The following is a 14250-nucleotide window of genomic DNA, read 5'->3' as shown; positions in this document are numbered from 1 at the left end:
ACTGAAAAATTGGGCGTGCAAAATTATTCGGCCCCTTTACATTCAGTGCAGCAAACTCTCTCCAGAAGTTCAGTGAGGATCTCTGAATGATCCAATGTCATGATGCCAGAGAGCATCATGAAGAACAAGGAACACACCAGGCAGGTCCGATATACTGTTGTGGAGAAGTTTAAAGCTGGATTTGGATACAAAAACATTTTCCCAAGCTTTAAACATCCCAAGGAGCACTGTGCAAGCAATGATATTGAAATGGAAGGAGTATCAGACCACTGCAAATCTACCAAGACCTGGCCGTCCCTCTAAACTTTCAGCTCATATGAGGAGAAGACTGATCAAGAGATGCAGCCAAGAGGCCCATGATCACTCTGGATGAACTGCAGAGATCTAGAGCTGAGGTGGGAGACTCTGTCCATAGGACAACAATCAGTCGTATACTGCACAAAAATTTGTCTCTCGATGTGCAAAACTGATGGAGACATACCCCAAGCAACTTACAGCTGTATTCGCAGCAAAAGGTGGCGCTACAATGTATTAACTTATGGGGCCGAATAATTTTGCACGCCCAATTTTTCAGTTTTTGATTTGTTAAAGTTTGAAATATCCAATAAATTTCGTTCCACTTCATGATTGTGTCCCACTTGTTGATTCTTCACAAAAAATTACAGTTTCATATCATTGTTTGAAGCCTGAAATGTGGCAAAAGGTCGCAAAGTTCAAGGGGGCCGAATACTTTCGCAAGGCACTGTGTGTGTGTGTGTGTGTGTATATATATATATATAGTACATCCAAATGGTGACCGTAATCCTTCTAAAAGTTTCTGCCAAATCCTGCATCTGATGAGCATACTAATTAGATCCACCCGTCCTTCACAACCTTTGCACTTTGTGTATTTTTTATCCTGTTTATTCATGGATTTATCCAATCAACCAATCATGTAACAGTAGCACAGTGTATGAGCTTCACAGAAGCTGAACCTGCTCTTTTCAGAGTCTGGTTTCGGTGTCTGTAGCCTCACATTACTGTTCTTGGGCAACAGGAGTAGAATAAGATTGTCAAGGTTTGGCTTGTAGTGTATTGTGAGATGCTTTTCTGCTCACCGTGTTAGTTATGAGAGTTTATTTGAGGTTATCATGGCCTTCCTATGAACTCAATCCAGTTTGCCCATTCTCTTTTATCTGTTTCATCAACGTGTTTCTACTCCCAGAACTTCAACTTAGTGGATGTTTTGTATTCGGTTAGAAACGGTTGATCTGAGATTTCCACACACAACACTGTCATAACCAACCCCAGTACATCTGGCAACAACAATCATGACACAGTATTTGGATTACATGTTTTCCCCATTCTGGTGTTTGATGTGAACATTTACTGAAGCTCTTGGTCTGTTCCTGCTGAGCTGCTGCCACTAGATTGACTGATTGGATAAGTGCATGAATGAGCAGATGTAAAAGTTCATAGTCAAGTGATCAGCGAGCAACATCCTCTCTTATCCACCACCGAGGTATTTTAGGATGATGTACCTGACTTTGTCAGAATTGTGGCCAAGCAAAGCTTCTGACATGCCAGTGGAAATAAATAAATAAATGAATGAATGAAACAATCCAAGTCAAATTCATTTTCAGTCTTTTATTGTTGATTTTTCTTCATGTTACTCTCTTTCTATCAGGTATTGCCAGTGAGAGTTGAAACAGATCTTTAGTGACCTATACAAGTAGAAAACTGACTATTGAAGCAGTAAAGATTGTCAGTGGATCTTAATGTCTTGCCTTCACATGATGGGGAGTCTATGACTCAGCGATAAGTCCAGACTGAAGGGAACAGACACTGGTAAGAAAATACAAAGTCCTACTGTATAACGTTTTAATTTGATCTGTGGTGTTGGCGGTAAATGTGTCACTTCACTGGCAGTGCAAATCCAAAAACACTTCAGAAAGGTCTCTCTACAGAACTTGTCCAAACTTCATACGTCAATGCGGTAAGCAAGAAAAAACTGGCTACAGCTAAAGAATCTAAGCATGCATCTGTTTTCACCCTTATAGAAAATGTTTTGCAGTTCCTATCCAAAAGACACAAAGAGCTCAAAATTCCTTCGAAACCAAATGCAACCTCCAACTTGTGGCCTTTTCAATAACTTGATACAGAAGTACCCACACTGATCACAGTACATCTTTAAAATCCACCACATGGCAAAATTAACAGTCAATTACAGTTAATGCATTTTTTGATCAATTGTTCAAAATCTGTTTTCTCAAGGCATTTGTGATTTTAAAATTTCGCTACAAATCAACTCGAAACAGTCGCCAGGTTCTGAGGCAGAAAAAACACAAAGGAACAAGATCATGTCTTCACTGCCTTGTCTTTGGTGTTTGACATTTTTGCCAAAAGTAACACCAGAGATGCTACGTTAAAGTGGTCAAAAAATTGCAGCAGAATAAAAAAAATCTACATTCGGTTAGATTAGAAGCATCAACTGGAACTCTCGATAGGACGTGACGGCGTCGATGTGTTGCGCGTAAGCGGACATTCAACTATATTTAGTAGAAGCGTTGTGGATGTTTGGTCTGTGTTCTTCTGTTATACAGTGGACTGTCCTACCAAGAGTCCTACCTACATACAGATTTAGCTGGAGCTGATACAGTCAGCATACTTAACTCTCTTTTGCGATAGTGCGGCCGCTTAACAGGATAAGGCCTAAGAAGTGAAGCACCAGTGGCGTGTTGCTGAAAAGATAGAGAAGGTACAGCAGGATTGAGCTCAGCAAGGAGGCGACATGTGACAGAAAAGGCTGGGGAACCTCAGGAAGGAAAGCAGGGCTGTGTTCCAAATCTTTTATTGCCACCTCTTCAAACTCCAAACATCTCCAGGCCCTACAGCTAAATCCAAACCTGAGGAACTAAGCAACCATTCACACAGCACGTCTAAGAAAGCCTGCTCAAACACACACCAACTGGAACACAGCCAACACAGCAAAACTGTGAAGGGGTGAAAAGCTTAAGTGGATCAAAAAGACAAAAATCTAAGCCCATACACTTAATATGACTATTAATATGACTGCTAACAAAATCTATTGTACTGTAGCTACACTGCCATAAGTGTATATAAAGATACACCAATACAACCATTTGAGTACAAACATGAATAACACACAAAGCACGTGGAATAAGCACAATATCTTCAAAAACCTTCAAAACGGCAAATTCCCTAATAAGGAAAAAAAGGTACCGTGTTTGTGCTAACATGTAAGACTTCAGTTTCTACATATGCCAGAACAAATAAACCTGGGCGTCTTCGTTACAGTAAGCTCACCTCTGAAAATCTGCTACCAATGTTGTACCAGTAAACACTCACACTCACACACAAAAGAAAGCGAGTTAGCAAAGCGCCATCAACAAGGTTTCTTCAACACAACCACCTTCTGATACACCTAAGCTCACTCACTTTTTTTTTTTTTTTTAAAGCAAATTAAAGCAGTGAGCAGCTATCTTCAGTTTCAATCCAGTTAAGTCCAGATGAATTTCAGGGCACAAAAAACTATATACAATTATTAATTCACTCGGCTATGAAAAAACAGCAGGGCACAAACGTACAAATCATTTTTTTTTTTTTTTTATGAAAAGGGTGCTTGTAAAAAGATAAATCTTCAGCAACCAGGAAGTTTAACTTCAAGGTCACCTTGATCAACATTCAATTTATAAATCAGGGGAAGCTGGCTCTGATCCTGACTTCTTGTAATCAAGCACAGTGTGATGGTGTCTCTCATCTAACACTCTTAAGCCAATGATCCAGACAGTTCAGTCAGGTGTGATTGAGGAAAGTGTACTGGACTGTAATCGTACAGGAACACAGTCAGGTTTCCCTGCTCTAAAGCGCTCCCTATAGACGTACTTCATTTACCGTTATGTGGATAATCCAATGATGGACTGTGGAATAATGATACACGCTAGTTACACAGTGATGCTTTCCCATCAGAGGGTCAAAAAGCTGGAGCAGCACGAATGCATGAACAGCTTGTTCTTTCAATGAGCAACACGTTAAACTTTTTTTCACAATTTCCATCTTCCTAGGAATAATATTGTAAACTGTAGGATTGGTGAAAATGAAGGTAAACACTTAAATAAATATTCACAGATTGGTTGATTTCATGACAAAGCAGATGTTTTTCTCCCCGTTGAGAGCAAGTACGTGTCGAGCACTGCTCCCTCTTCAGGTTGGAAGGCGCAATCAAACGTTACACCGCATTGTCTTCTGTGGGCGGCTCAGCGTTGGGGGGCTGGAGAAGAGTCTGCTGAACTGGAAAAATGAAAACACTTTCATTAGACACCAGTTGGTTTATCACATAGAACAGCAACAACTTCAACAAATTGATCTATACGTAACAAAACATCTGGACACGTGCAGATATCCTGTGTGTTGATTACCCATAATCCCCTGTGTGCATTTCATTAACTGTGCTGTATTTGTTCTTAGAACTATAACTATTAGCACATTATTTTGTCCTGTGTATTCTGTCTTTATGGAGTGACACCTCCACATGGAAAGATTACATGTTCATAGGACACATCATGACTAGATTATTTTGTCTGTGATTGCATTCCTTGCTATAGGCACATTTCAAAAAGGTATAAGTGACGGATTTGTTGATGTCTCAACCTTCATTGATTGAACACACTTAAGAGTGTGTGCATAATACCACATCGTTGTCCACTGATGTGCACCATATATGTGTCTAATGAATTCTTTCAGCATGTCTGTCTGTCTTTCATAAAGTAGTTTAAACCATCTTTCTAACAAAGGAAGGAAAAGAAAGTGACCAAAGCTTCACCTTGAGGCTCTTGAGCCACGACGGCTTCTGGATTCTCTGCTTTAACCATATCTGCATTCAGACTCTCTGTGAAGGAAGACCGGGTCAGTGAGGTACACTGAAAAAGCCAGGACAAATGGACCCTGACAATAAATTGCTAGTTAGACCTCAAAGTCCTTACGCTGTATGCTGAAGCAGAACTTTTTCTTCTGGTAAGAGATATAGCTGCTGACTGCACCAACCAGCGCCATGGCAACAGCACTCACAATGCCAGCGATGGTGCCCGTTTCTGCCATGCTGTCTAAAAACAGTGATCGATTTGGGAAAATTTGTGATCTGTGGAAACTGTTCTGGCTTGACACATTTTCCACTGAAACAATAGACAAGCTGTTCAGTTTTTAATGGATTTAACCAAAATTATGCTATGATTCTTACCATAATCGCCATCATCAGCAGGTTCCACAGGACCGTTCGAACCCCCTGAACCTCCAGAACCTCCTGAACCTTTTTTCCCTCCTACCATGTAGAAATTAGCAGTATGATTACTTGAAAATTTGTAAAACCACATAATTGATTCTATAAAAATGTAATTTATAAAAAGACGTTTTCCCTCACATAGAAAATGAACATTTCCCCTTATAGCCTGCAACAGCATTGCTTTAAGATGGATTATAGACGTCAGACATTTGGTTCTTAAAATAGAGATTGATTAACACAATTAATAACATTGATTGATTAGCTATAAATAGCACTCCGGACTAATTCACTGTAACATTGTTGGGAACACTTCACATTAGACTTCTTGTAAGTAACACTATTTATTTAACACAGCACTTAACATAAACAAAGCATGTACTTCAGCATTAATATGTCACAAGCTATTATTAACCAAGTATATCACACTTGTAATATCTGACATATTTTAAATAATAAACAAATAACCAATGTTTACACTCTGACTAAAAAAATGAGCAGTATGAAACTCTTAATGCTTAATAGGAACCAATACCATAATTACCATAATAATGCATGTTTGACAAAATTCTAAATTAAAGTTAATTTACATGGATTTTTAGTCATGAACTGAATAAACATTCGAGTCAATGCGAGTGTTTGTACAAATAATTTCAAGACTACCGATTTCTTTTTTGAACATTTGTAAATATTGACTCGTCTGACTCATTGACTATTACCACGCAGTTTGTTAGTAGTGTGATAAAGGCAACGAAGATACGACAGAGCTCTGATTTTTTTTTAGTTTTTTACTGTTCCTCTAGAATAATTGGTGTTAAAAAGGGAAAGTGGTCTAATGCACTACTGTACCTGTCCCTTTGTCTGGATGATAGCTGCCATCCTTGTTCAAATCATCCAGATCGTCATCGGTTAAAACTTTTCCTGTAAAATTTGACAAATTCTTAGTCTTGAAGCACCAGATAAATGTTTCTCACATACAGAAAGCTCCCAAAACCATAGAAAACTGTAATAGGCGGCAGGACAAAATCAAAGTGGAGGTTTATTAGTAAGAAGTGCGTCCTACAATGTGCAAGACTATTATCAGGGCCAGACTGCTAATTAGACCTTAGAAATGGCAAAGGTGGATTGCAAATCTCATGCAATAGAAAACCCTTTTAACATCATAGCAGACAGATGACAGAAAGTTGTTAAAGATTTTATTCCCATTACGGAAAACATCACTCAGAAGCGGTGTGTGTTCCTTACCGCCATGGCCACCTGCGATACTGGGGTTGTCACCTCCTCCAAAGTCTTTATCTGAGGAACATGAGAGTCCCTCTAATTTTATTTTCACATTTCTCTCTCATACAAGTCACTTCACTGGAATTAACATATCAAATAATTTTCTTCGTATACCAATCTGCATCACACACACAAGGCAGAGCAGTGTAACACACGTAGTGGAATATCTGCCCTGCCATACAAGAGCCTCTTTAGAAGAAGAGTTGATAATGAATTTGTTTTTTCACATATCTCAGCTTTTTCACATATCCCAACTTGTTAGGAATTTGGCGTCAGCTATGATACAGCGCCCATGGAGTAGAAAGGGTTAAGGTTACCGCAGGGGCTTGAACCTTCACCTTCTAATAAACCTTTTCCCCCTAGTGTCACTGTGATTGACAGGAGAGAGAATGTCATCCCTCTCATCCACATAGTATGGGCAATATTTCTTAGTGAGAGATGGCTGTGGCATTACATTACTTTTACTGCAATTTTTTTTTACCTAATTTTTATTCAACTGAGCAAGTTAAGGGTCATGCTAAGGGGCCCGGCAGTGGTCCTGGGGTCTCTGGTATCTGGGATCTCTGGCTTCTTACAGAGATCACTTGTTTTAGCCCAAATGCTTTTCTGTGACACCATTTGACAACCTTACGTGCTGCTGTTAAAATGTAAAAGCTTTAGCTGGCCTTTAAAGGGCTGTTCTGTCAGGCACTGTTGAGCTCCTGCCACAGAACCCATTACACACTGAGTGAGAATTCTCTGTCTGAAAAAAAGCCCACTGTTTAGCTGATGTTTGAGAAATGATACCTGGTAGGGCAGTAGAATAAGACCACAGAATAAAGAACTGGAGACCTACAGTGTATTTATTCTACTCAGCCACATTACACTCACAGTCCACTTTATTAGGAACACTTGTACACTTATGCAGATAGACCAAACATTAGAATGGTGGAAAAGTGTGATCTCTGTGATTCTGGCAAAGTTTCAGAAGACCAGAAAAAGTCCCAAAGCAGTGGTTTTATATACATAAAGGGAACAAATATAAGAAAAATCTCAAAATTGTTTGAAGACTTTTGAAGGTTGAAGTGTCTTGCTGGCACTGAGATCAACACTAATGGCACTAATCCATAAGCACCACAATCACTGCACCACAATATTTAACCCGAGGCACTGATGTCCTTCCACAGATCTAAATGCACTGGTTGGTTTATTGCCTACTCAACCATTTATACATGCAACAAAGCATGATCCGATGTTAACCTCTTAACCGTATCAAGCATTATCCTTGTGGAGAAGGAAAAGCCAAGCTAGCTGGTTCTAGCTTTCTCTAGCATCGTTGTATAAAATGTGAACTGAATTGGATTTTCTGTTCTTTCTTGTGACTAAGCAGATTTTGGATACAAGATATGTTACAGCATTGCTAATTGCCTAACTGGCAGTATGCTCTCCAATATAGTGAGAATTAATTAAATAAATACTCACCGTTTTGATTTTTCTTGTTATTTTCAGGCAGTGCATCAGCAAGGTCAAAATTAAGCGGATCTAAAAGATAAGGGTTAGATGTTATTGTGTGTAAATATCTTGTTTAACACAGAAGTATATTATGACAATAAATAATATTATGACTGTATCAGTTAAAGGGGGCGTGCACGATCTCTGAAAGCCAATGTTGACATTTGAAATCACCTAAACAAACATGCCCCTAACCCAAATGGGTGTCACCCCTGTTTTTAATAGCTCCGCCACACACATACATACGCAACCCAGGCAACTATTATGGCGGAACCTGTTGGGGCAGCTTGCCGAGGGTATATTTTTTATCAATAAATGAACTCAATGAGTAATACTATGGTAATACAGGTCAAATGTGTTTTTGTAGTACTGTGTGTTGTACCGTGAAAGGTTTAGCTCCGTTTCACGACATTCAACACCTAGAACCTGAGGCAGAGATAACGGCAGAGGTAACGGCAGAGGCAGAGGTAACGGCAGAGGTATCCGCCATGTCAATGTTTCAATCGTTTTTGGCTAATGTCAGACATGCGCACTGAACACTCTCCGCCACATATTGAGAAGACACACCCCTCTCTACTAAATAGCTACACATTTGTTTTGTTAGTCGGCCCGACTCAGTTTTCTGAAGCGTTTTTGAAACATTGTGCACCCCGCCTTTAAGTCTGAATTATGTCACAATGGCACAATATACACGTTTAAACCACAGCACTGCTGAATTCTCATATTCAGAAGAGGCTGACTAATTTTTGCAGAACTGCATGTCTCATGTTTTTTGTTTCTATAGAAACCGCTCATTCACAGCATGGACACTCACATAATTTAAGCCTAACAAATCATTGCTCTGGTAAAGCTTTCTGTAACAAGATGTTATTTAACAGAAAAGCCACCAGAATTTTGTATTTGACAAGCTGTGTTTGTTGTCTTATTTGCTTTAAGAAAGAGAGAGAGAGACAAAAAGCTAAAAGCTGGTGAGAAAAACAACTTTAGACATGTTATAACCAAAATAATAACAAGAACTAACAAAATGTTAGTTAGAATTAGTAGCAATAACTGCTGTGCTATGAAAGGAATAAAACACTTGGAGATTGAGTTGGCACACTGATTGTTTTCCTAGAACTGCTCTCTCTTTCATATGTTTTATATACATACAGGTTATGTACAATGGGAAACAGGGAGTACAACTGGATACAGTGGATGATATAAAAGACTTGAACGGACATATAAAAACATACATACAGGCAACATGCGTGTGACTTTACATGTAGTGAATGAAGAAACATTGGGAAATGGGCAATGGACAAAAAAACAATCTCAGCACTGTGACTCTGCCTCTACAAATAGACACACACAGACTCAGGGACTATGAGTGGCTCCAGTAAGGGACATGGACAACACAATACACACCGGTCTTGTCAGATGGGGCAAAGGGACGAAGGGGTCTGGCGGATGTGCGGGGCAACAAAGCAGACCGCACGGTTGGCCCAAAGAAATCAGCAAGGATCTCCTCTGTCAGTAAAGGCTAGCAGGTTAGTAAGATTAAACACACACAAGAGTTGCTTTATAGATGAACTGAGAAGTTTAAAAATGACTCAGCATTAGTGAAGAGACCCACTGTGTACAAACAACACAAAAGTTGCGCTGAACTTTTTATGCAAGTCCCTTTAAAACAGACATGATTAATGGCTACGACTATTATCATAAAACCCTAATCTCTAGAGTGCCTTTTACAGTCCAATTCTATGAGAATAATACTATCATAGTGCTTATCACAATAGGGTATTGGACAATGCACTACCTGTGTATTCAGGGACACTAATTTGCATTTGATGCCTGATATGAGTGGGACAAGGTGACATTGGTTTCAGTTTAAGACTAACTTCACTTACGCTATGGATCTACTTTTCCTAACACTGTTGGTTTCTGCAAGGTACTTAAGGGTTTCTGGGTTGTTTATGTGCAAGTTACTTTCTATAACCATGCACCACATGGCAACAAAAAAAAATCAATGCACGTGTCAGACAGAGCGTGTTAGTCATAACATAAGATCTGTATTTACGCAAGAACAACACGCTGATTTCTAGGAAATGTGCATAAATTATACAGGCCAAGCTTGAGAAGAAGCAGTGAGAAATAAGCAATTGGAAAATGCCCTCCTATGTTTATCTATATAAAAAAATTAAACTGGTTCATACTGATCACTCTCACCTTTGGGTTTGGTTGTGGGCTTGACAGGCTCTTTGGGCTTGACAGGAGGTCTTTGGGTAGGTTTTTCAGGATTAAATCCTACAGAGAAACACAAATGCCTGTGTTAGAAAAACCACTGTGGAGTATTAATGATCAGTTATCAGACAGTCCTTTAGGACATCAGAGATTTATTACAGTGCAGATAATTCATATAAAATTTAAAGCTATTTATTTAATATAAACAGCTTAGCTCTGATTACCTCCTCCAGGTTTTTCATTTTCCTTTTGCTTTGGAGTAGCTGGAGAAAGCAAAACATCACAGATGTCAATCCTGATCAGATTCTACACTTTGTTTTCTATTTAATTTAAACACAATATGTGTCTCTCTGACAGTAAAGAAATATTATTCTAATTTATTTCTAGCAGATTAATCTTTTTGAGTCTTATCAACATGATCTTTTTTTTAATCCTGTTGATTCTAAAAATGTAATCCAGTGCAAAGAAATATTAAGGAGAAAACTTTGCTTACGAGAAGTTGGACCGTCAAAAGCATCAGACAGATTAATATCATCTGCAAGACCTGAAACACCAAACATGATACGTTTTCTTTTCAATCATGAACAAAAGACAGATTGCTGATAATATTCACTTGCAACACTGACATAAAAATAACCACAGGACAAGAATTTATTTAGATTTATATTAAATCTCCCAAACAAACCAAATCCAAAAATATGTATTCATATTTTTAGCATAATATCCTGAAATTATTCCATTTGAGGACATGTCTCACAGCATGACAAACATTCCAGAGTCTCTCCATCAAAACAATGTGTGCATTGACTGTGCATTGTGTGCATTGACTCTGTGCAAAAGGGCAATATTCATAATGCATAAAAACCCTTTTGTGTTCATATAATTCACAAAGACGATATTCCAAAGAGGATTTTCCTTGTGCTATTTTGATTAAAGAGCTTAAAGTTTAAAGTCTGGGACATCTGGACATTTGTCAGGAAAAAGTGCAAGTCCAAGAATTCATTTTAAATTAAACAAGGCATTTGTCCGTGTGCTGTTTAAATTTAAACTTCACTGGTCTTCATTATATTTAACTTAACATTTTATACACCCTTCAAGAAGCCTTCTATATCTTTCTAACCTGGCTGAAGCTCTTATCTCAAGTCACTCTCTCTGCTGCTATTTTGTTCTGGACAGAGACCTTTGCACTCCATGCCAGGATTAGTAACAGCATTAAAAAACACCATACACTGTGTGCGCTGCTGCCAGACCAGCTCAGCATGTTACTACTGTGTCACATGTCACCAAAACCAAGCGCCTATTGCTTACTCTAGATTTTCCTGCCACAGAAGAGAATTCAATGACTTTTAATTAACAAATGCTCATGGCTGCATTCTATATGTCTCAATACAATAAAAAGCAGCTCTAATTTTTTTGCAATAAATTTCAAATTTGGTATCAAATCTATGGGCTGACCTAATATTTTCCAGTATATCAGTATATTACAATTCTATTAACCGTTCTTGAATAGTTATTGCGTCTGTTTTTGCATCTGCATTGTATTTTTGGTATTAATGTGTATTGTCTTGTTTGCACTGTCTTGTTTGTCTTGTCCTGCACTGTCTTTTGTCCTGCACTGTCTCTTGTTTGCCTTTTGTCCTGCACGGTCTCTTGTTTGTCTTTTGTCCTGCACTGTTTGCACCAGGTTGCACAGTTGCACTTTACGTATCTAGGACTTATTTCCTAAGTCCTTAGCCCTGTCTTTGTTCTATGTAGCACCATGATCCTGGAGAAATGTTGTCTCATCTCACTGTGTACTGCAACAGCTTTATATGGATGAAATGACAATAAAAGCTTCTTGACTTGACTTTTTCCATGTCATTGAGTCAAAGCAGTAATACAGTCAAGTAATAATGACTGGTTGCAGATCTATACGCATCCTTACATAAATAATGAATTCAATAAGATGGGTTTAAAGCACATGGCTTCTAGCATGGCTCTGATTACACACACAGCAGAGGGTGTGGCTGATGGAGCAGAGGAGACAGAAGGCAGATGAGTCCTTACATTAGCTGCAACTTGGGTGGGTAGGACTACTGCAAAATATTAGAGGGGGAAACTAAATCAAGCATATTATCTCCCTACTAACAAGATAAATGTCACTTGCTCTTTACATGTAAATTATCTCCATGGCACCATGTTGGTGGTAGGAAATAAGAAATAGCATTGGAAAGGTTTTTGCCCTTATAAAATAAGGTTAGTGTAGATACACCACCCCTTGACAAAATGCGATGGTATCTTCCCGTATTCCGCAGTCCCCAAAACCCATGTTACTCTCATGTTGCACCTGGTTGAGCAGCGGTACAGCATGCGCATGCGCATTGAGCTCCACCTGCACGCTTCTAGAGAGCACAAGACCGGCGACACCGCTATTGTTAATATGGGCGTGTATCCAGTACAAACCCCATAGGGCTGATTTCATATAGCTTGTAAGCGCATCTTCACATTTTAGCATCTATTCTTTGCGTTATATTGCGGATTTCGAACGTCGGAATAAAAAATCTTCTAAATTGATGTGATGATTAACTGAAAAATATGGGAAGGTGACAAAAACATCACTAGTTTACTGCAATATGACATAAATATCATCATGAATATGTCGCATTGCATAATGTACAACTTTACAGAGGACATATGCTATAAGGAATAAGCTTTGATTTGTAATATTCCCAGACCATGAAGGCAGACAGTCTCGTGTGAAGCCAAACAGTCAAAAGCCAAGCTCAGATATGTCTGATGTGCTACAAACCCGTTACAGAATGTAAACTATGTAACAGACAGACACAGAGAGAGACAGACAAACAGAAAGAGGGAGACAGAGAGAGCGAGAAACAGAGAGAAACATACAGAGAGAGAGAGAGAGAGAGAGAGAGAGAGAGAGAGAGAGAGAGAGAGAAACATGGAGTATTGAAGCGCCGGGGGTTTCAACAAAAGAGGGCCGACGGGCTTCACTCACCTCCCAGTACTAACAGCGAAAAAAGGGCAAAAAAAGCCCACACCGGAAACCCCCTCATGGTTCAAAGTCCGGACGTGTTTTTTATCGGCTTTCGCGTCTAAACGGTTTCTTTCTAAAGCACCGAGTTCGAGAAGCTCTGAGACTGAACAACAGCAGAGAGTCCAAACCTCTGCACCAAACCGCTGCAGTGTGACTGAGCGAGAGGTGGCGAGATTCACGTTACTGCCGCTCACAGGGCGGATCCTCTGCTTTACCCACTGCATAGCTACCAAAATCATTTACATCACATTCATCATTTATACACGTAAGTGGAATGGGACACGTGGGTCTACTTGAGATGCAAAATGGACTCCATATATCCAAAATACATATATACCAGACAGAAGATGTTGAGGTTAAGGCACATTTTCCTATTTATTATAACAGCAATGGCAGCAAGAACAATCATTATAATGATTCTTCAAGAAGCTTAAATCCATACAGCCTTCTATACAAGTAGAGACCAATACTGCATTTATATTAGATTTAGTCACATCCTTAGTCTGATAAGCTGTTAAAACATAGGATGAGCTGTTTAACTTTCATCTTTAGACCATTTTTGTTTATTTTAGATCATTACTTGACTAAACCAAGCATCAGTTTTTCAAGATATGTAAATTTTCTTGCTGTTCATCCAATCATCTAATGTAAAAACTTTATCAGACCAGACTACACACACATTAATTCAGTCCTAATGGAGCATGTTCACCTTCTGGTTTGTTCTTGGACAGTGGAAACCAGAGAACTCCAAAGAAACCCACATGGACACATGGAGAGTAACCTGGGTCATGATCAAACTGCAGGCCATAGAGTTTTGAGGAGGCAACACTAACTGAACATGCCACCCAGCCTTTCTAGTGTATTAACGTTAGAAAAAAATATAATGTCTATGATGTTGCACTAGTGGTAGTAATCCAGTTTAACTTTGTACAGTCGTATGCAAAAGTTT

At 39.0% G+C, this 14250-nt stretch overlaps 1 protein-coding gene across 4 annotated transcripts; it reads right to left on the bottom strand.

The window, feature by feature from the left end:
* Positions 1-1611: 1611 nt before the first annotated feature.
* cd99l2 (CD99 molecule-like 2) lies at positions 1612-13509 on the bottom strand. 4 transcript variants are annotated; one of them, XM_027134396.2, is made up of 12 exons: positions 13263-13509; positions 10761-10811; positions 10492-10530; positions 10253-10330; positions 9452-9553; positions 8018-8077; positions 6521-6571; positions 6125-6196; positions 5237-5317; positions 4983-5102; positions 4823-4888; positions 1612-4290 (listed from the first exon to the last, which is right to left on the bottom strand). In XM_027134396.2, the coding sequence occupies exons 1-12, from the start codon at positions 13318-13320 to the stop codon at positions 4229-4231; spliced, it is 840 nt and encodes a 279-aa protein (XP_026990197.1). In that variant the 5' UTR covers positions 13321-13509; the 3' UTR covers positions 1612-4228. The 4 variants fall into 4 exon arrangements, with proteins under 4 accessions (XP_026990197.1, XP_026990198.1, XP_026990199.1 ...); XM_027134397.2 differs by lacking the exon at positions 6521-6571 and having other exon boundaries at positions 13263-13508; XM_027134398.2 differs by lacking the exon at positions 9452-9553 and having other exon boundaries at positions 13263-13507.
* Between the last annotated feature and the right edge of the window lie 741 nt (positions 13510-14250).

The sequence above is a fragment of the Tachysurus fulvidraco genome, chromosome 1 (assembly GCF_022655615.1).
Source record: "Tachysurus fulvidraco isolate hzauxx_2018 chromosome 1, HZAU_PFXX_2.0, whole genome shotgun sequence".
Taxonomy (NCBI): domain Eukaryota; kingdom Metazoa; phylum Chordata; class Actinopteri; order Siluriformes; family Bagridae; genus Tachysurus; species Tachysurus fulvidraco.
Note: the sequence above shows the minus strand (reverse complement) of the source record. Positions and strands in the feature narration are given on the sequence as shown.

What these genes read in the sequence shown, in the direction of transcription:
- cd99l2 (XM_027134396.2), bottom strand. Translation starts at nt 13,320, where the DNA reads ATGAGGGGGTTTCCGGTGTGGGCTTTTTTTGCCCTTTTTTCGCTGTTA. An exon ending in TTTTGACGGTCCAACTTCTC is followed by an intron (nt 10,531 to 10,760) that starts GTAAGCAAAGTT and finishes TGCTTTCTCCAG; the next exon opens with CTACTCCAAAGCAAAAGGAA. An exon ending in TGCCCCATCTGACAAGACCG is followed by an intron (nt 8,078 to 9,451) that starts GTGTGTATTGTG and finishes CTTATCTTTTAG; the next exon opens with ATCCGCTTAATTTTGACCTT.